Source organism: Auxenochlorella protothecoides (assembly GCF_000733215.1).
Source record: "Auxenochlorella protothecoides strain 0710 unplaced genomic scaffold scaffold2, whole genome shotgun sequence".
NCBI lineage: Eukaryota > Viridiplantae > Chlorophyta > Trebouxiophyceae > Chlorellales > Chlorellaceae > Auxenochlorella > Auxenochlorella protothecoides.
Window position 1 is genome coordinate 418,180 of NW_011934268.1, and position 17,444 is coordinate 435,623.

The 17,444-nt window shown below is 67.5% G+C and overlaps 7 protein-coding genes across 7 annotated transcripts in view; 3 read left to right on the plus strand and 4 right to left on the minus strand.

Annotated features, from left to right (window-relative positions):
• The window catches only part of F751_2211 (hypothetical protein), a gene marked incomplete at both ends in the record, with an annotated part of 2,887 nt that extends 1,953 nt beyond the window's left edge, over nucleotides 1-934 (minus strand). The window contains 3 exons of the mRNA XM_011401260.1: nucleotides 336-383; nucleotides 549-714; nucleotides 802-934. Of these exons, the coding sequence (XP_011399562.1) occupies nucleotides 336-383; nucleotides 549-714; nucleotides 802-934 (347 nt within the window). The remainder of the gene's footprint in view (nucleotides 1-335; nucleotides 384-548; nucleotides 715-801) is intronic.
• Nucleotides 935-1,980: 1,046 nt separating this feature from the next.
• Nucleotides 1,981-4,955, plus strand: F751_2212 (PAB-dependent poly(A)-specific ribonuclease subunit 3; the record flags this gene model as incomplete). The annotated part of the gene is made up of 6 exons (XM_011401261.1): nucleotides 1,981-2,155; nucleotides 2,633-2,859; nucleotides 3,122-3,613; nucleotides 3,835-4,096; nucleotides 4,295-4,511; nucleotides 4,766-4,955. 6 exons carry the CDS (start codon nucleotides 1,981-1,983, stop codon nucleotides 4,953-4,955), a joined length of 1,563 nt encoding a protein of 520 aa, XP_011399563.1.
• A 759-nt stretch (nucleotides 4,956-5,714) lies between these two features.
• Nucleotides 5,715-6,254, plus strand: F751_2213 (hypothetical protein; the record flags this gene model as incomplete). The annotated part of the gene is made up of 3 exons (XM_011401262.1): nucleotides 5,715-5,730; nucleotides 5,814-6,030; nucleotides 6,167-6,254. The coding sequence occupies 3 exons, from the start codon at nucleotides 5,715-5,717 to the stop codon at nucleotides 6,252-6,254; spliced, it is 321 nt and encodes a 106-aa protein (XP_011399564.1).
• An 805-nt stretch (nucleotides 6,255-7,059) lies between these two features.
• On the plus strand, nucleotides 7,060-8,954 carry F751_2214 (Dual specificity protein phosphatase CDC14A; the record flags this gene model as incomplete). Its single annotated transcript, XM_011401263.1, has 3 exons — nucleotides 7,060-8,295; nucleotides 8,503-8,539; nucleotides 8,764-8,954. The coding sequence occupies 3 exons, from the start codon at nucleotides 7,060-7,062 to the stop codon at nucleotides 8,952-8,954; spliced, it is 1,464 nt and encodes a 487-aa protein (XP_011399565.1).
• A 527-nt stretch (nucleotides 8,955-9,481) lies between these two features.
• On the minus strand, nucleotides 9,482-14,168 carry F751_2215 (Zinc finger CCCH domain-containing protein 4; the record flags this gene model as incomplete). Its single annotated transcript, XM_011401264.1, has 9 exons — nucleotides 9,482-9,645; nucleotides 9,866-10,040; nucleotides 10,203-10,437; nucleotides 10,608-10,755; nucleotides 10,915-11,547; nucleotides 11,788-12,242; nucleotides 12,857-13,266; nucleotides 13,601-13,945; nucleotides 14,058-14,168. The coding sequence occupies 9 exons, from the start codon at nucleotides 14,166-14,168 to the stop codon at nucleotides 9,482-9,484; spliced, it is 2,676 nt and encodes an 891-aa protein (XP_011399566.1).
• A 360-nt stretch (nucleotides 14,169-14,528) lies between these two features.
• F751_2216 (Ethanolamine-phosphate phospho-lyase) lies at nucleotides 14,529-16,508 on the minus strand (the record flags this gene model as incomplete). Its single annotated transcript, XM_011401265.1, has 4 exons — nucleotides 14,529-14,720; nucleotides 14,817-15,731; nucleotides 16,038-16,342; nucleotides 16,478-16,508. The coding sequence occupies 4 exons, from the start codon at nucleotides 16,506-16,508 to the stop codon at nucleotides 14,529-14,531; spliced, it is 1,443 nt and encodes a 480-aa protein (XP_011399567.1).
• Nucleotides 16,509-17,168: 660 nt separating this feature from the next.
• Nucleotides 17,169-17,444, minus strand: part of F751_2217 (Lysine-specific demethylase 4E) — a gene marked incomplete at both ends in the record, with an annotated part of 2,666 nt that continues 2,390 nt past the window's right edge. Inside the window, one exon of the mRNA XM_011401266.1 lies at nucleotides 17,169-17,313. Within this exon, the coding sequence (XP_011399568.1) occupies nucleotides 17,169-17,313 (145 nt within the window). The remainder of the gene's footprint in view (nucleotides 17,314-17,444) is intronic.

Here is a 17,444-nt window from a genome sequence, read left to right on the forward strand (position 1 = left end):
GCGCGGGCCTCTCGGGGGAGGCACGCAGGGAGGCAGAGGCCCCGCCGCCGGCCGCGGTGACGGACTTAGCGCGCTGGGGCGCCGCCTCGCCGCGGGGGCTGGCGCGGGCGGAGGCGGGGGTGGTGACGGAGCCGCCGGAGCGCATGGGCGGGTGGCGCACTGCGCTGGGTGGCAGCCCGCGCGGTCCTGGGCCGGTCTCCGCGTCCTTGCGCGGGGAGGCTTTGGCCAGGCCCGCGACGCGGGGCAGCTTCACCGAGGCACGGGGTTTGGGCCCGCCGGCAGGGCCGGGGCCGGCCGAGGCGCTGCCACCGCTGCTGGCTGAGCGCAGCGCCGACGAGGAGCCGCCCACACGGCGCGGGACGGATGGGGAGCCGCTTATGGACCTGCAGAGGGTTGGGTTGGGGGGGTGCCATGGTGGAGTGGAGTCAGACTTCTACACTGTGTGAGGCATCACCGCATGACGTTCGCATCACCAAGAGGCTGTACTTGCCAAAACTCCTCCACTCCTCTGCCAAGCGCAACCCCCCAAACCCCCCTTTCCAGCTCACTCGGCATCCTCTGGCTTGGAGAACGAGTCGGCGGTGCTGCTGAGGGCGGGGAAGTTGGTGCTGGATGATGTGGAAATGGCGGAGCTGGGCCCAACGCTGCTGGGGTTGCTGGGCAGCCTGGCTGGGTTGCCCAGGGAGGCCTCGCTGGCATAGGGGCTGCGACGAACTGTATGGAGGGGAGGAAAGATGAGTGAGCATGGCTGACTGGTGTAGGCGCTCGCCCCTCGGGCTCGCCCCCATCGCGGCTGCCCACCTGACAGGCTGTGTATGTGGTCCAGTGTCAGCTCCTCCCCATTGGTCAGGAAGTCGTCCACCCCTGCTCCATCCCCTCCTAGGGCGGAATCCAGGTTTCCACTGCTTTTGCGGGCAAGGAAGGGGCTGTCCATGCCGTGCGAACGAGAGGGTGGGTCCCAACCACCTCCAACGCGGAGTTGACGGAGCAGGTGTCACAAGCCCGCGCCAGTCATGCGCTTGATCCACTTCCCACGATGCTTGGTGCTTAGTAGAAAGCTTCCTCAGATGGACGTTCTCAGCGGGGGATAGATGGGGGACCTGGATGCCCAGATTCAGGTTCCCGCAACGCTTGGAGTCTCCGAAAACCGGCATAGTCGGTTCGGGTGGTTTAATGGTGGCGGTCGCGCAGGAAATGTTGTGCTCGCTCCTGACTCTGTTGATGCGCTCATATTTACGTTGTGTGAGGTAGATTGGGAATACTTTACGTTTTGAGGGCACACAGGCTTTCCTGGAGGTCCCTAGAGGGGCTGAGCAACCATTGTGCACGGCTGAGTGGGTAGCAGAGAGAAACCAGTCTTCCCCTCTGTCGATGTTTTGTCTTCGTCCTATGTATCGGCCATGAGCACAAATTGCAGGTGCTGCCTTGAAAGATTGCTTGTCCCCGAGAATACGGAATGTAAGTTTGCAATCCACCCAAGGCAAAGGCACCATGACGACTAGGTGCGGTGAGGACATCGTTGCGGATGAACGGTTTGTCACCCAAGAGCCATCTTTTGGATCCTGTTCCCGCTTGGTGATCCACGACAATGGTCCATGCATCCAGCAGGATTGGCATGGTGCTCAACCACCTGCCATGCGCCCACCATACGGTGAGGCCACCCAGAGTGCCAACTTGACACAAGAGAGTGCGTGGCGGAGATAGATGCGCATTCTTGGGATATGGGTACTAAAATGCAGGGCAGTTCTTCCATCATTGGGACTCCAGCATACCCCTGATCTCGACAGCGCCCAGGATCCTTACGAAAGGGCAGGCCGGGCGATCACACCCACCGGAAGGATTGTCAAGCAGCGCTGGGATGATGCTGGAGTTTAGATCCCTGATGACTCCCCTAGCCATCATCCATCTGGTGTGAGAGCTGGTGTCGAGAGTGGGTGGGGGTGTGGCTCGACCCCTCCTCGGCCCAGCGGGGCAGCGGCCATGAAGGCCAGCCTGCAAAGCACCGCCTCGGAGTTCGTGCCTGGCGATCAGAAGCCGGCGGGGCCCGTAGGCGGAGCGAAGGGATCCCCATCGCTCACTGGCACCCTGTCGGCCACGCCCTTCGTGCCCTCTCCCAAGCTCTTGGTGGGGCTCGAGGCACCTCCCTTCACCCCAGGTGGGCCCAGGCCTCGACCTGCACCCAAATATTTCAGTCGGGATATGTACTAGCGCAATGCGCATCTCACCTTAGCGATGGTCTTCATGCCACACCTGCACAGGACTGGCCCCTGTCCAAGTTCAGCCTGGTGGCGGAGTGAGTGCGGCGAAGCAGCCCCCGCCTGGGGTGCCAGGCGGCATCGGACCGGGTATGCCAGGGACGCAGGCTTTTGTTAAGGGAAGGCGGCAACTTTCTGGACAGGGTGCAGGCCGCAGGACCGCTCAGCCACCTCTTAAGCTTCTCTGGCATGTGCACGTCTTCTCGGACACCCTCGTGCTCCCCTGCACATCTCCACTGAGCCCTCCTCAGCCCACTGCTTGCCCCCTCACTCCCCAGGCGGCCGCAGCGGCCGCGGCGGCCCAGCCCCGCAGCCCCCGCCAATCGTGCGGGCGCCGTCGCATCCGCCCAAGGCACTGGCTGCACATGCCGCGGCAGCCTTTGCGGTGCTGAGCGCGGCGGGGCAGGGACCCTTCGTCCCCGGCGGCCCGGGAGTGGCGGCGGGCCAGCGCTCGCCGCAGGCGGGCAGGGGCCGAGGGAGGCGTCCCGCGGCGCCGTACGCTGCCACGCTGGGCCAGCCGGCGACGGTGCCCGCCTCTGCGCTTTCCATTACCGAGGCCCTGCGCGCCGAGCTGCAGGCCGACCTGACAGCGCAGCAGGCCCAGGTGCGGGGTCTGAGCATGCTGCACAGGGTCTCCTGGCCCTAGGGTGCTGGGTGGAGGCCGAGTGACGGTGCAGTGGAGGCTGCAGGGCGTGTATGAATGCGGGAGGCACCACGCGCCGCCTGGTCCACTTTGCCAGGCCGCGGCCCGTGCTGTAGAACCCACCCAGGCCCCTGCCGCGTGGTTTGCCCTCCCTCCACCTCTATGATCTCTGTGGGACACTCCTTCCACCTGCCCACCCTCTCTGACCAACCCACCCACACAGCCCGACCCGGGCCTGCCCGACTTCGTGGGGAGCTACCACTCGCTGTGCGCGCTGGAGGACGCCTCCCCCGGCGCGGCCCACCCCGCGCCCGCCCTGGGCGTGCCCTCCCGCGTCTACCGCGCCGCCTCGGCCCGCGACGGGTCCTGCGTGGCGCTGCGGCGCCTGGACCCGCAGGCCGTGGCCCCCGCGCCGCAGCTGCTGGCCGGCTTCCGCGCCGCGCAGGAGCGCTGGCGCGCTGTGGAGGGGCAGCCTTTCCTGGCCGCCTGGCGCGAGGCGCTGGTCAGCGCCGAGCTGGACGGTGCGCCCGCGCTCTGGCTGGCCCACGCCTTTGTCCCTGGCGCGGTCACGCTGGAGGTTGCCCACCTGGCGCCTGGCGCGCGGCCGCCGGGCGTGGACCGCCTCTGGCAGTACCTCGTCCAGCTGGCGGCGGCGCTGCACGCTGTGCATGGAGCGGGGCTGGTGCTCTGGGGCGCGGGGCTGGCGCCCTCCAAGGTGGGGCATTCCGGTGGGGGGGCCGGGAGGTGGACTGAAGGAAGGCAGTGGGCTGGGAGGTCGAGCCCCAGCTACTTCCGCCCAGAAGCGGGCACCACCTCAGGCTGTGGGCCTGGGTTGCGGGGGGGAAGTGCTCAGCATCCTTGGTGAGTTCCACCCCTCCTTCCCCCTTGTCAACCACCATCCACCCCACCAACCCTCACCCACTCTTACACCTGTAGATCCTGGTGTCGAGCGAGGCGGGCGGCGCCCCCCGTCTGCGCATCGCGGCCGCCGGCACGCTGGACGCGCTGATGCAGGTCCCCGGCGCGGGCGAGGAGGACCTGCGTCGCCTGCAGCGCTCCGACCTGGCTGCGCTGGGCCACACGCTGCTGACCCTGGCCTGCGCCGGGCTGGGCGCCAGCCCCTCCCTGGACCTGCTGCCGGGGTCGACCCCGCCCGACCTGGTCCGCGTCATCGCGGGGCTGCTCGCCTCGGCGCAGGGTGCGTGGAGACGTCGGGTGGTTTTGTGTGTGTTTTGTGTGGGTGCGGAGTGCATGTGGCAGTGGGGTTGTGATTTTAGATGCCGGACCAGGTGTGCGTGCCAGCAGCGGTCTCGGTGGGAATGCATTCTGGGACAGGGATGCTCGCCAACTCAGGACCCCTCCAACCCCTTTTTCCCTCCGCCCTCCCTCTCTACAGGCGGCGGCTTCCAGGACACGTCCGCCCTGGCCGGCGCCCTGGCGATGCACACGGTGGGCGCGCTTTCTTCGACCGCAGCACGCGGCGACGCGATGCGCGCCGAGCTGGCCAAGGAGTGCGAGAACGGGCGCCTGCTGCGCCTGCTGGCGCGGCTGGGCACCGTGGCCGGGCGGCCCAGCCTGGGCGGCGACACTGAGTGGGCGGAGACGGGGGACAGGTGTGTGAGAGGGAAGGGAGGGAGGGGGGGGGGGGCGGCGTGGATGGCGGCAGGGTGTGCCCGGCCCACGGCTGATGAGGGAGCCTGCTGGGCGCACGAGATGCTCGCCCAGGCAGCAACCCCGCCCTGTGCGCTCGCTTGAAGTCCCACTCATCTGGTGCCGTGCCCGTGTAGCTCCTGGGAATTGGACATCGTGCTCAATGGCAACCACAGGCACATGCCTCTCCCCATGGATCACGAATCAACCTCCACAGGTATATGCTGAAGCTCTTCTACTCCTTCCTACTGCACCAAGTGGACGAGGCGGGTCAGCCCACCCTGGACTGGGGGGTGCTGGCGGAGTCCCTCAACAAGCTGGACGCTGGGGTGCCGGAATCGGTGGGATGGGCGTGGACCTTGGGAGGGTGGCGGTACTGCGGCCGGCATGGTGACAACGATTGCTGAACATGCTTACAAATTGGCATCCAACGACCCTTGTCCCGATGTCCCACCCCCTTAGATCTTGCTACTCTCCGCGGACGAGGCGTCGATGCTGGTGGTCACGTACGCCGACTTGAAACGCTGCTTTGAGCGCTGTCAGGCTGAGCTGAGGGGAGGCGCAGAGGCGCCGGCCCGGCATGCACTTGCCCGAGTTCAAGCATGACAGTCTGCACTTGCGTGTTGCTTGACTCGTGACAGGATGTATTGCGTCACTCCCAAACGTTGTGATGTTTATGGGAACAAGTTAACCCACAGGGTGGCACGGCAGCTCAACATACCGGTGGAATGAACCCCTGACCCCAGCACGGCCCAGCATGCCAAGGGGTGTGGATACCGAGACCGGCTTTCCAAACACCCAAGAATCACGCTGTGTGGATTACAATAACCTTCGCGACTTTTCAATTGCGTAATCCAATCGTCGATGGGCACACAGAGGTATCATGGCCCCATCCACCACCCCTTGATCGCGCTTCCTTACCCATCTGAGACCCGGCTCTGAGGCGTTTCCGCGACGCTACAGCCTGCGATTCAACCATCTTCTTTGCCAAACCTCCCTAATCGCCATGGAATGTAAATGCAGTGGTACAGCGCCCCTGGAATCGAGGCAGGCCCTGGAAGACTTACTGCTATGCTTGTGTGGGAGCAAGCCCACACCCGTACATACGCTGGAGATCACCCTGCAAGGCCCCAATTCTTCGACTGTGGTGCTTTCTCGCGGCATGAATGAAGCAGCTACGAGGTGCGGGGCCCATGGAGCCTGCAGGTCTCATACTCTGCTCTACCTCAGTGGTCTTGTGAATGTAAACCCCTCCCACAGTACAGCAACCCTCAATGGACGGCACAGCTCTTTGGGCTTCCGCTGCGGGGCAAGCAAGCGGTCGGCCTGGAGGCTAGCGTGCGAAGTGTGGCGACGTCCTCCTGCCAGGGCCCCGAAGTTCCAGCATTCTGGACAGCGCTGGGCATGGAGATCGAGTACACTGTGGAGCGTCGAGGATGTGCAGTCACCCTCCATGCCCCCAGATCTGGGCTGGAGGTCCAGGTGATCAAGCGAGAAGTGAAGATCCTTGAGCCCGCTGGGCATCTTCGGAGGATACCATGGGCGTGTTGACCAGATACTGATGGCATCCTCACTACAGACCCGCCATAATCACACCGTCTTGTTTCCAAGCGTGCAGGTGGTGGTCTCGCAGCTGTACAGGGCTGGAGCCGACGAGGAGGGTGGTGATGGGCAAGCGCCAATCGTCCCCAATCATGTGCTGGTAGAGGCCAGGGCCCTGTGTGTCGATGGCGCGCACGTCGAAATGTGTGCCGGCCTAGGTACATGCTGGAGAGGGGTTCCTATGAGGTAGACTGCTGCTCTCGCCTCCTTGGCGCATGGAGCCCATAGGAACCCATTCCCACCCTCCCCAGATGAGATTCGGCGCCTGCTTCGTCAGTACACGACGCTGCAAGTCGTGCCACAGCCTCCCCCCGGAAGAAGGAGCTGAAGATCTGGAGAAAACGGGGGGAGCGTGACAGGAGCTGCCGTCCCCACGCGCAGGGCGGAGCTGGCCGGTCCAAATATGTTTTAAGGAAACCTGGAAAACAGCTGAGGCGGGCGCCAGGAGTGCCCGGGACCATAACCGCACCCATCGAGGCAGGCCTCTCCACTTGCTCAGGCACTCCTGGGCTTGCAATAAGACTTCCCAAGTGCCCGATCCCGTGCGCGAAGCCCCGCGACCCCGATACGGCTGCCTCGACATCCCGGCGATCCCGCGCCCACCCGCAACCGTCTTGGACCTCGCACCCACCTCGAACCCGCTGGTGAGGAGTGGTTTTGGCTCATCTGGGTCCAGCATGGAGATGGGTGATGGGGGTTTGGGCTGATCTCGCGGTTCCCGAAAGTCGAGTCGGTTGTGGAATCCGCGGTGCGATGCAGGCCAACCACTGACTTTGGTCCCGCCCGCACCGGGCATGGGACGTATACTCGGCAGGATTTGGGGGGGTTCAAAGCGAGTTGCTACCCGACGGCGCCCCCCCTCACCGCACCGCAGAGGTCCAGCCGATCACAGCCGTCCCAGCGAGCGGCATGGCGCCCCTCTCCCTGCCCTCCGGCCTCCCCGGCTGCATCGAGGTTGACCCCGGCGCGATGTACCTGTGCTGCCTCACCCCCGACGCCGCCCTCCCAGACTCGGAGGTCCTGGCCGCGGCGGCCCTGTGCCACGTGCTCGACCCCGACCTGGTGTACGAGCCTTTCTGCGCCGACTTCGGCCCCTGCAACCTGGCGCACACCTGGCGCATCTGCCAGAGCCTGCGCCGGCTGACCGCCGCCGCGGCCGCCGCAGGCCTGCCCCTGCTCCTGCTGGTGGGCGCGCACCCGCACCGTCACGCCAACGCGGCCGCGGCGCTGGGCGCCTACCGCGTCCTGCTGCGCGGCATGTCGGCCGGCGCGGCGTGCGCGCCGCTGCGCGCGCTGTGCAACCTGCCCCCTTTTCGCGACGCCTCCTCCGGCACCCCCCTCTTCGGCCTGGGCGTGGAGGCGGTGGTGGCGGGGCTGGCCCGCGCCCGCGATGCGGGCTTCCTGGCCTGGCATGCCGGCGGCGGGTTCGACCTGGAGGAGTACGAGCACTACGAGCAGGTGGAGAACGGCGACCTCAACTGGATCGTCCCCGGCAAGCTGCTGGCCTTCAGCGGCCCCAGCGCCACGCCGCGTCACTACGGCGGCTGGCGCACATTCACCCCGGAGGACTACGTGCCCTACTTCCGGGCCACGGGGGTGCAGGCGGTGGTGCGCCTGAACCGGCGCATGTACGACGCGGCGCGGTTCACGGCCCACGGCCTGGCGCACCACGAGCTCTACTTCCCCGACGGCACCTGCCCCGCGCGCGACACGCTGCACGCCTTCCTGGCCCTGGCCGAGTCGGCGCGCGGCGCGCTGGCCGTGCACTGCAAGGCCGGGCTGGGGCGCACCGGCGTGCTCATCTGCGCCTACATGATCAAGCACCACGGCTTCGGCGCGGAGGAGGCCATGGGCTACATCCGCGTCGCGCGCCCGGGCTCCGTCATCGGCCCGCAGCAGCTCTACCTGCGTGCCGTGGCGCCGGAGCTGGCCGCGCAGGGCGCCGCGCTGCGCGCGCTGGCAGCGCAGAGGGCGCTGCCTCCGCTGGACCGGGGCGAGCGGGGCTCGCCCGCCGCCGACCAGGAGAACGGCGGCGACTGGACGCTGGCCTCGGGGCGGGCGGGCGCGGTCGAGATCGGCGCCGCCTCGGCCGCTGCGACCTCTGCGAGCGCCAAGGATCCCCAGCGCCCCGCCCTGCACCTGCACGTCGAGGCGGGGGCCGTCGCCGCCGAGGCGGCGCCGGACGCCGTGGCGGCGGCCCGACGCGCCCTGGCTGCGCGCTCCGCCTCGGGCAGCAGCAGCCTGGGCACGGCGCGCTCCGCCTCCGCCTCCGTCTCCACGCCGCCGCGCTCGACGGCGGCCACGCCCGCGCCGCCCAGCAGCACCAAGCGCGTGCTGGCGCCCAACGGCCAGCCGCGCAAGATCCCCCTCGCCATGGACTTTGACAAGGGTGAGTTGGGTTGTTTTATGTGTTATGAAGAGGAGGGCGGGAGTGAGGGGGGGTTGCCTGAGGTTGCTTGCGGATCACGTCTTGCAGCGGCGTGCACGCCGCATGTCGGCGCATCAACAATCCCGTTTCCCCATGGTACTGTGCATTGGAGGGGGGTGCAGACATTTTGAACAGACACTAAACGTCTCAATCCACCCTCAAACCCCCCCCATACAACATTGCAGCCCTGCCCTCGGACCTGGAGGACCTCGCGGCTGACGACGGCAGCGGCTGGCGGCTGTCCACCCTGCCCTCGACCTCCTCCTACGCCGGCAGCAGCCGCATGGGGGGGGGGCTGCTGAACGCGGCAGAGAGGGGGGCCGCCGCCTTCGCAGGCGTGTTCCGCACCGCGCGGCGCCAGTCGACGACCGGTTAGGGCGGCGTGGGTAGCCTCGCCCGCGCCTGCGCCGATGTGACTGGAGGGCGGCTGCGCAGACGGCCTTGGCGATGTCGTGGTCCCTTTACACTCCACCCACCTCAACCTCTCGTGAAGCAATAGGTAGCCAACACACAGGGGTGTCCAGCCCGGACAGGGCCAGTAACCACAGATCCCCCCCTTCACCCTCCCCTTTCGCAACTACACCGTCCCATCTTCAAGACCATGCCTGCTCCATACCTCTCTCGTGTGCAAAGCCATGCTGTAATCGAGTCTGCGCTAGCGCGAGCAAGCATTACACGAGGTGCCGGTGGTACAGACCTGGGGGTGGCAGTACAGGGAGCGACTCATTTGCAGAGTCACTGGAAGGGGGGAATATCGTGGCAAGAAACAGTACAACCTCAAGGTACTGCGAATGTCCACCAATGAGCTTCGGAGAGTTTATAAAGAATTCTGCCCATGGAAGGGGAGACCGGGTGGCGTTGCATTTGGGTTGGATGTTGTTTGTGTCAGTTGTGACCGGCTGCCTACCCAGCTGTCTGGCTGAGCACGCTCCCTCCAGTGCAGTCCGGGAAGAGCATGGGCGGGGCTCGCAGCTGGCTGGCCTGCTCGTAGGCGTGCGCCATTGCGAGCAGCGTGCCCTCGTCAAAGGGGCGGGCCAGGAAGGTGATGCCCGCCGGCAGTCCCAGGGCTGCAGCCGGGGCGAGACGGGGTGGGGGAGAGGATTTCTCCATGCTGGTGCTCTCCAAACAGGGCATCAGCGGTCAAGCAACACATGCACATGGATGTGCAATCGCCCCGCCGCGCAACTCGCTCCAACTGCGCGCACAGGGTGTCGGAAAAGACCCCCACATCATGACCCATGGGGCACCCCCTCGCATGCCGCCACCGAGCCCCGCCCAGCGGCTCACTGTTGAGGCCCATGGGCACCGATATGGAGGGGCTCCCCGTCTGGGGGGAGATCATGGGCGAGTTGTTGCCATCGTAGTAGCCGGTGAAGGAGTCCCCGATCTTGAGGGGCGGCGAATTCCAGGTGGGGTACGCCAGCACATCCACGTCAGCGTCGTCCATGCTTTCGATCAATCTCTGCGCATGGGGGGTGGTAGGGGTCGGGTGCTCAGAGGGGGAGCCAGGGGGGCGAGCAGCTGCTGGCCGTGTGGCGTGAGTGATCATTGGGACTGCACGGACACTCCCGACACCTCATCTCACATGCCTTCCCGCTCGGGACATCCAGGCTACCCCCCTCACCTTGCGGAACTCGGTGCGGCAGGGGTCGTCCCACCAGTAGCTGCAGCCGCAGCGCTGCCCCGCCAGGCGCTGTGCGGTCGTCGGGAAGGCGGCCGGGTCGGGCTCCGGCGCCTGGAGCGAGGCCAGGATGGAGTCGCGGGAGAGAGGGTGGTAGTCCCCGCCGGCATACAGGGCCGACAGGCTGCGCACCACGTTGGAGGCGTTGCGGCTGGCCAGGTACCCGTCCATCCCCGACCTGTGTTGTGTGTGGGGTCCAGTGGGGGTGGTGGGGCGCTGCGGCTGACGGACATCTGACAGCGAGTGCTGAGCCACGCCAGGCAGGCTGCTGCGAGGACAGCTGCGCGGCAGCGACCCCTCGCCAGTCAGCCGTACCTCCCTTCCCTCACACCCATGGCCAGCCCTCACCTGAAGGGGGAGTTGCAGGCCCACAGGTCCGACCACTCTCCGTCCACGTTCCAGTGCCCCAGAGCGGGACCCTGGCCATCCCGGTTTGCGCTCCAGGGCTCCCCCAGGCTGTTGTTCGCGATGGTGAAGTTGTCGACCAGCATGGCGCCTGTCGCAGGGGGCGGGGAGGAGGTGAGATCCTGGGAGTGTTTTTGGTGCCAGGGAGGACCATGACAGGAACGAGGAACGCCAGGGCACGCGGCGCGGCACACTGGAGAGCCACGTTCCCCCGCTCCCCCTTTCCCAACCAGCACAACAATCGTCTCACCCGCCGCCTGCATGGTGTAGAGCGCGCCGTTGAACATGGCCCGGATCTGGACGTCGGTGCCGGGGAGGTCGAGGATGGAGCGCAGCACGCCGATACGCGAACCCGCCAGGCTGGCGCCCCGCAGGAAGCGGGTGTAGTCTGCCGGCGGGGCGTGCGCCGGCGCCGGCCCCCCCAGCTCGTGCACGCTGGCCTCGTCGCCGGGGTCAAGCCCGGCCATGGCCCCCAGCAGCGCCGCGGCGTCGGCCACGGTGCGGGTGAGGGGGCCCACCGCGTCGCGATCCAGGCGCAGGGGCACCACGCCGCTGCGCCCCACCAGGCCGATGCTGGGGCGCAGACCCACGACCCCGGCATGGCTGGCGGGGCCGCGCACGCTGTTCCCCGTGTCGGTGCCCAGCGCCGCCAGTGCGAGGTTGGCGGAGACGGCGGCCGCGCTGCCGCCGCTCGACCCCGCAGGGCTGTGGTGCAGGTGGTAAGGGTTGCGCGTAAACCCCGCCAGAGAGCCCAGGGTGAAGGAGGGGAACAGCGCGAACTCGCCCATGTTGGCCTTGCCGAAGACGATGGCGCCCGCGGCCTTGAGCCGGCGCACCACCCAGGCATCTGTGCGCGGGTAGTTCTCGGCCAGGGCCACCGAGCCTGGCGCGTGTGGATAGTGGGGGGGGGGGGGGGTGGATGCAGGTTGCTGGGATGGAGGTGCGTCGGCGCTGATTCGGTGACTGCATGATATCTGGACGACGGCAGGGAGTCCTGACGAGGGCAGGCGCGTGGCATGGATGGCAGCCAGGCTCCTCACTCCCTCGCAGACAACGTGCCTGCACGGATTGAGCAAGATCAGGGCCCCTTCACCAGCGAGGACAGAATAACCTCACCCCACACCTGCGGTGGTGGCCAGGCCCACCACGTCGAAATTGTCCTTGAGCAGCATGGGGGTGCAGAAGAGCGGCGCCAGGCTGCTGTCATTGCCCTGGGCGATCGCGGCAGCCAGCTGGGCATCGGCGGTCGCGGCAGCTGCCAGGGCCTGCTCCACATCCACCGCCCTGACCGAGTTCAGGCCCAGGGGAGCGTCGTACACCCGGATGCGGTCCAGGTAGGTCTGCACCAGCTGCGTGCAGGTGAACCTGCCGGCCAGCATGGCGATCCGGGCCCCCGCGATGCTGAGCTCCAGGACGGGGGGGTGGGCCGTCGAACCCAGAGCGGGCGGGCACATCCCTCGTTCCAGCTGCGACACGGTGACCACGGCTGGGCCTGTGGAATCGGGCGGGTACAGGATGCCAGAGGGCGGCATCTGAGTCTGGGCGGCGGCAGCATGGAGCAGGAGGGCCAGGGCCAGGCTGCAGTGTACGCCCGGCATGGCGATACCAGGACGGGGGCACGATGGGGCCGTTGGGGGGCGCGCCCGGGCCTTCCAGACCCACACACGAACTTGGCACCTCATTATAGGTGGGTAAGGCTCATTGGGTTGCGCTGGGCTATCCAGAGCCCGGGAGGGTGGGAGTGCTGCTTTCCGACATGGAAACCACTCGGATTCGAAATCGCACAGACCCCCCCTGCCTGTCGGAGGGAGCACACCCCGCCTACGCTCTCAATTCCCTGTACGAGCGTGCTGCAACTAAGCCTCCCCTGTCAGGGTATTGTTACATTCCACGTGCAGTGGCGGGTCAGTCCTCATGCGGTCACGACGGGAGGGGGGCCCCCCGGCGGCGGCACAGGGACTCTCGGCCGCTTCTGGGCGTCGACGCCGCCTTGGGCCCCCTGGGACGGCCGCTTGCCGGCGGGCCCGCCCTCCCCCCTCGTGCCCGCCTGCGTGGGGTCCATGGAGGGGTAGGCGGCCGCGGGCCCCGTCCCCGTCGGGAAGCCGGCTCCCGCGCCGCCGCCTCCACCCGGAGCAGGCGGCGGCCCGCCCGCCGCCCTGCCCGGCTGCGGCCGCCCCCACAGCAGCTTGCACCTCTGGCCCTTGATGATCAGCCGGTTGCTCAGCGCCTCGGCCGCCGCCTCGGCCCCCTGCCGCGTGGTGAAGGTCACGAAGGCCACGCCCTTGCTCTCCAGCTTCTTCACCGACTTAAGCTCGCCGTGGGTGTAGAAAATGTCGCGCAGGTCGGCCTCGGAATGCTCGGATCCCAGGCCGCCGACGAATAGCGTGGCGATGCTCGTGTCCTCGGGCGGGGTCAGCTTCTGCATCTCCGCGGCACGGCCCAGCATCTTCTCCGCCACGGGGTCGTTCACGCCGTAGTACCGGTCCTTGATGTTCTGCTTGGACAGCGGGCCCTCAATGGGCATCTCATGGCGGTAGGGGCACTCCGCGCCACGCTTGCACATGCCCTTGACGAAGAAGGAGCAGATCTTGGCTTGGTTGCGCTGCGACGGGAGAGGCAAAAGGGGGGGCGGGGGAGGGGTGTCAGCGCTGCTGAGCTGTCGACCTCCCTGAGGGACATGACGCAACAGTGTCCCTCCTGCTCGTCAAAAAGAGCCCCGGGCTGCTTGGTCTGCAACCCCAGCTGATGCCTGCACCGATCCAAGCACGCAAGGTGCACAGCACTTCTCAGCCCCCTTGCTCGCCCCTTTTCAATGCCTGCAATCGGCTTCTTGACCCAAAGGTCAAGCAGCCAGTCACATTCCACCCTTACTATACTGCCAGATGCTCGTCCAACCCCCACCCCCTTCCCTCGACTCCCATCCACCTGGGCCTCACCTTGTAGTAGGGGGTGGTGCGCTGCAGCTTGACCAGGAGCTCCGGTGCGGTGGGGGTGTCAAACTTGGAGTGGTCCAGCTCTCCCGCGTCCGACATGCGCTGCAGGGCATACTCCTTGCCCGCGTCGCTGGCGGGGAGCTGGTCGGCCTGCATGCCCAGGGCCTCGTCCCGGACTTGCACGGGGAGGTTGTAGTCCAGGTCCAGCAGGCAGCACTGGCACACATTCTTGGCCTTGGCCACCTCCTGGCAGATGATGGTCTTCTTGTACCGGGCGTCGTTCCCGGGGCGCCACCGGAACACGGTGTATGGCCGGCCCGAGATGTGGCAGGTGCTGCCGTAGTCCATCTGCGCGGGGGAGGGGGAGGATGACGTGCAGCCGAGGGGTGTCGAGGGCACCCTGCGAGCAGGTCCACACTGGGCGGAGCAGGAAACCCACCCTCCGGCCCAAGCCTCTCACCCTCTGCATGCGAACGTATGGATTGGGACCCAGGCAAGTCTCGCAGATGATAGGAAAGTCCTTGCGCTCCCACCCATCTGCCTCCGGGTCCTGGAGCAGGCGGTGCGCCATGAGCACCCTCCGGGCTGGGGCCCTCTCCTTTGCCTCCTCCCTGGCGCCTTTAATGCAGCTGGAGGAGTCTTTACCCGAGTTTCCTCTTACAAAAGCGGTTCTGTGGGCCTCTCGGAGTTCGAAGGAGCCTTACATTCGAGGTGGTTCCAAGGCACATGCACGATCTGCAGTGCCACCGTGGCAGCACACGGGTCCATTCTTTACAGGTGAAGGAACAGGGATAATCATTACTGCACAGACCAGAGGACCCTGGATACAGAGGCCGGGAATGAAATGGGCGGACGTGGCTGGGGCCAAGCGCGGCGCCTGCGTCCGAGGGTGTTGGTACACGGGAGCATCGCCCTCCACCTCCGAGCCATCTCAGTCCCACGCCTCGCGCGCCCGCGTCAGCTGGGCCACGGCCGCCCGGCTGGCGTCGTGCAGGGCCTGCAGCTGCTCGTGGTCCGCGGCCAGCGCCGCCAGCTCACACCCCAGCGCGCGCAGCATGCGGTCCGCCTCGCGCTCGCCGAAGCACATGGGCGGCTTGAACTTGATGACCGAGCCCCAGGGCCCCTCGGCGCTGAGCAGGACGCGGTGCCGCGCGGCGCAGCGCGCGCGCAGCGCGGCCGCCAGCGCCGGCGCCGGCGCGCGCGTCGCCGCGTCTGTCACCAGCTCCATGCCCAGCATGAGCCCGCGCCCGCGCACATCGCCGACCAGCGTCGGGTATGCGGCCTGGAGCGCGCGCATCCCCGCGGCGACGTGGGCGCCGACGGCCGCGGCGCGGGCCTGCAGTCCCTCCTCGCGAAGCACGCGCAGCGTGGCCGCGCCCGCGGCCACCGCCGCGTTGGACCCGCCGTGCGTGGCGAAGAACTCGCCGCCCGCCGCGGCAAAGGCGCCCGCCAGCGCGCGCGACATGACCGCGCCCGACACCGGGTAGCCGTTGCCCATGGGCTTGCCGATGGTGACGATGTCGGGGACCACACCCTGGAGCTGGAAGGCCCAGAAGGCGTCGCCCACGCGGCCAAACCCGCACTGCACCTCGTCCGCCACGCACAGCGCGCCCTGCTCCCGCATGACGCGGTAGACCCCGGCCAGGTAGCCGTCCGGGAACATGACCTGGCCGCCGCAGGAGATGACCGACTCGGCGAAGAAGGCGCCGATGGTGGCCCCCGCGGCAGCAGCCTCGGCCACCGCGGCGCGCGCCGCAGCCTCGCCGCCCAGCCCCGTGCCGCGGTACGTGTCCGGGCAGGGCAGGACGTGGACATGCTGCGCGCGGCCCGCGCCGCCCGGGCCGTAGAACTTGTAGGGCGACAGCTCCATGGCGGCGTTGGTGTGGCCGTGGTAGGCGTGGTCCAGCACGGCCACGTGCAGCGGCGCCGTGCGCGGCGCGCCGTCGCAGCGCAGCGTGCGTGCCACGCGCAGCGCCAGCTCGTTGGCCTCCGACCCCGAGGACAGCAGGTACAGCGTCTCCAGCGGGGCGGGGAAGGTGGCCGTCAGCGCCTCCGCATACTGCACGTGCTCCTGGCTCAGGTACCGGCTGTTGGTGTTCACCCGCGCCAGCTGCCCGGCGATGGCCGCCGTCACCTGGGGGGAGTAATTTGAGGGTGCTTGACTCGGGGTGGTCCAGAGGATCGGAGGAGGGAGGGGCGACGGGACCGGGAGCACCAAAGGGAGAGGGGCGGGGAAGATGCCTGGATCAGGCCCATCAACACACGCCCGCCCAGTATGGGCAGGCAGGCGAGGCCAGGGTAGCTCTCCATCACTCCTTCAACACCCCTGCAATCACCATCTGGACCAGGCGCGCTTGCTGGGTCAGGCGTGGCGGCCATGACGACACCCCGGACCCCATTCCCCCTATCCAGCAACTCCCAACCGCAGCAGCCAACCGACCTGGGGATGGCAGTGGCCCACGTGGGAGACGTTGTTTATGCAGTCCAGGTAGGAGTCGGCCTCCTCGCGGGAATCGCTGGTGTACAGCCGGCAGCCGACGGCGCTGGTGACGTGCAGCGGGTCCTCGGGGAAGAACAGGGCCAGGTTGGGGCCGTAATGCTTCCGGCGCCGCTCCAATATCTCATCGCGGGTCAGGGTAGGGGCCGACCCCGCCAGCAGGGCCAGGTCATGGCGCTCCAAGGTGTCGGCCTCGGAGGAGGAGGGCAGGGTCAGGTCCGAGCCGGAGCCCAGGGACTTGAGGGGCACTGTGGGGGTTGAGGGGTGTGGGTGGAAATTCATGCCCACTGCCTTGCCCGCCAGGTAGCAAGGCCAGGCTCCCACCCCGGTCTGGGGATGTGGCATCCCCATCATGCATGTCTAGAATGCAGCGCATGTCTTACCAGCAAAGGTGTCGCCCAGTGCCTCCTGCATCCTGGATCTGTCGGGGCGGGTCGGAGCACCGGGCGCGGGCGCCGGGATTCGCACGAGTCCGGGCCGGGTATGGTATTGATCTGGTCGATGGCGGTCGAGGGCAGTCGAGCTGTCCACTTTCTGTGCTCAGGGGTCAGGAAGATGCCGTGTGGATGCCGGGGGGCCAGGTCCGCGGGGCATGTGAGTCGAGCATATTCTCGGACCCGGGCCGGATCACCGCTGAGCAGCAGCTGGCTCGCGCGTCCCGCGACGACGCTGGGGGGGTCAGCGCTGGGCGGACCGTGTGGTCGATGCAGCCAGATGTGCCTGATCCTGCATTCCCGTGCTGGCATCGATTCTGTCACCCACGCGCTTGGCCCTCGTTGCCATGAGGGTTTCCTGCCTCGGTCGTGCCGAGGGCGCCAGGACCGACCAATCCTTCTGTTGACAAGGGGGCCCAAGGTCCCCAGCCAGACCCGCCACCCGCGCACCCCCTGCCGGGCCCCCCCACCCCACCCGCCTGGCAATGTCACATGGTCACAACCGAGTTCAGGAATGGTACAGTCCGCCTCGAGGGGGGGCGCCCCCCAGGTGGTAGAGGGAATCGGGCCGGGGGTGCGCACTCGCAGCGCTGCACCTGGACACTCTTCGCCCCGGCACAAACCCCACACGTGTCACGATTCACATGAGGATGCGCTTCCTCAGCGTGGTCAGGCGCCAGCCGCCGCGTCGCCGCCGGCCGTTGCACAGCGTCCAGTCGCTGCGCACGTGGACCAGGCGGGGGAAGTGCATGCCCAGCATGGCCTGCCGCACCACGCCCGTCGGCCTGCGTGTCAGGGTGGGGATTGTGGTGGGTTGAGGGGAGGGGTTGGCTGACCTCCGTGGTCTCCACCCCTCACGGCGTCCCAATCCGTCCGCCCACCTGGGCTCGCACCACGCAGACACCGCCGATTTAAC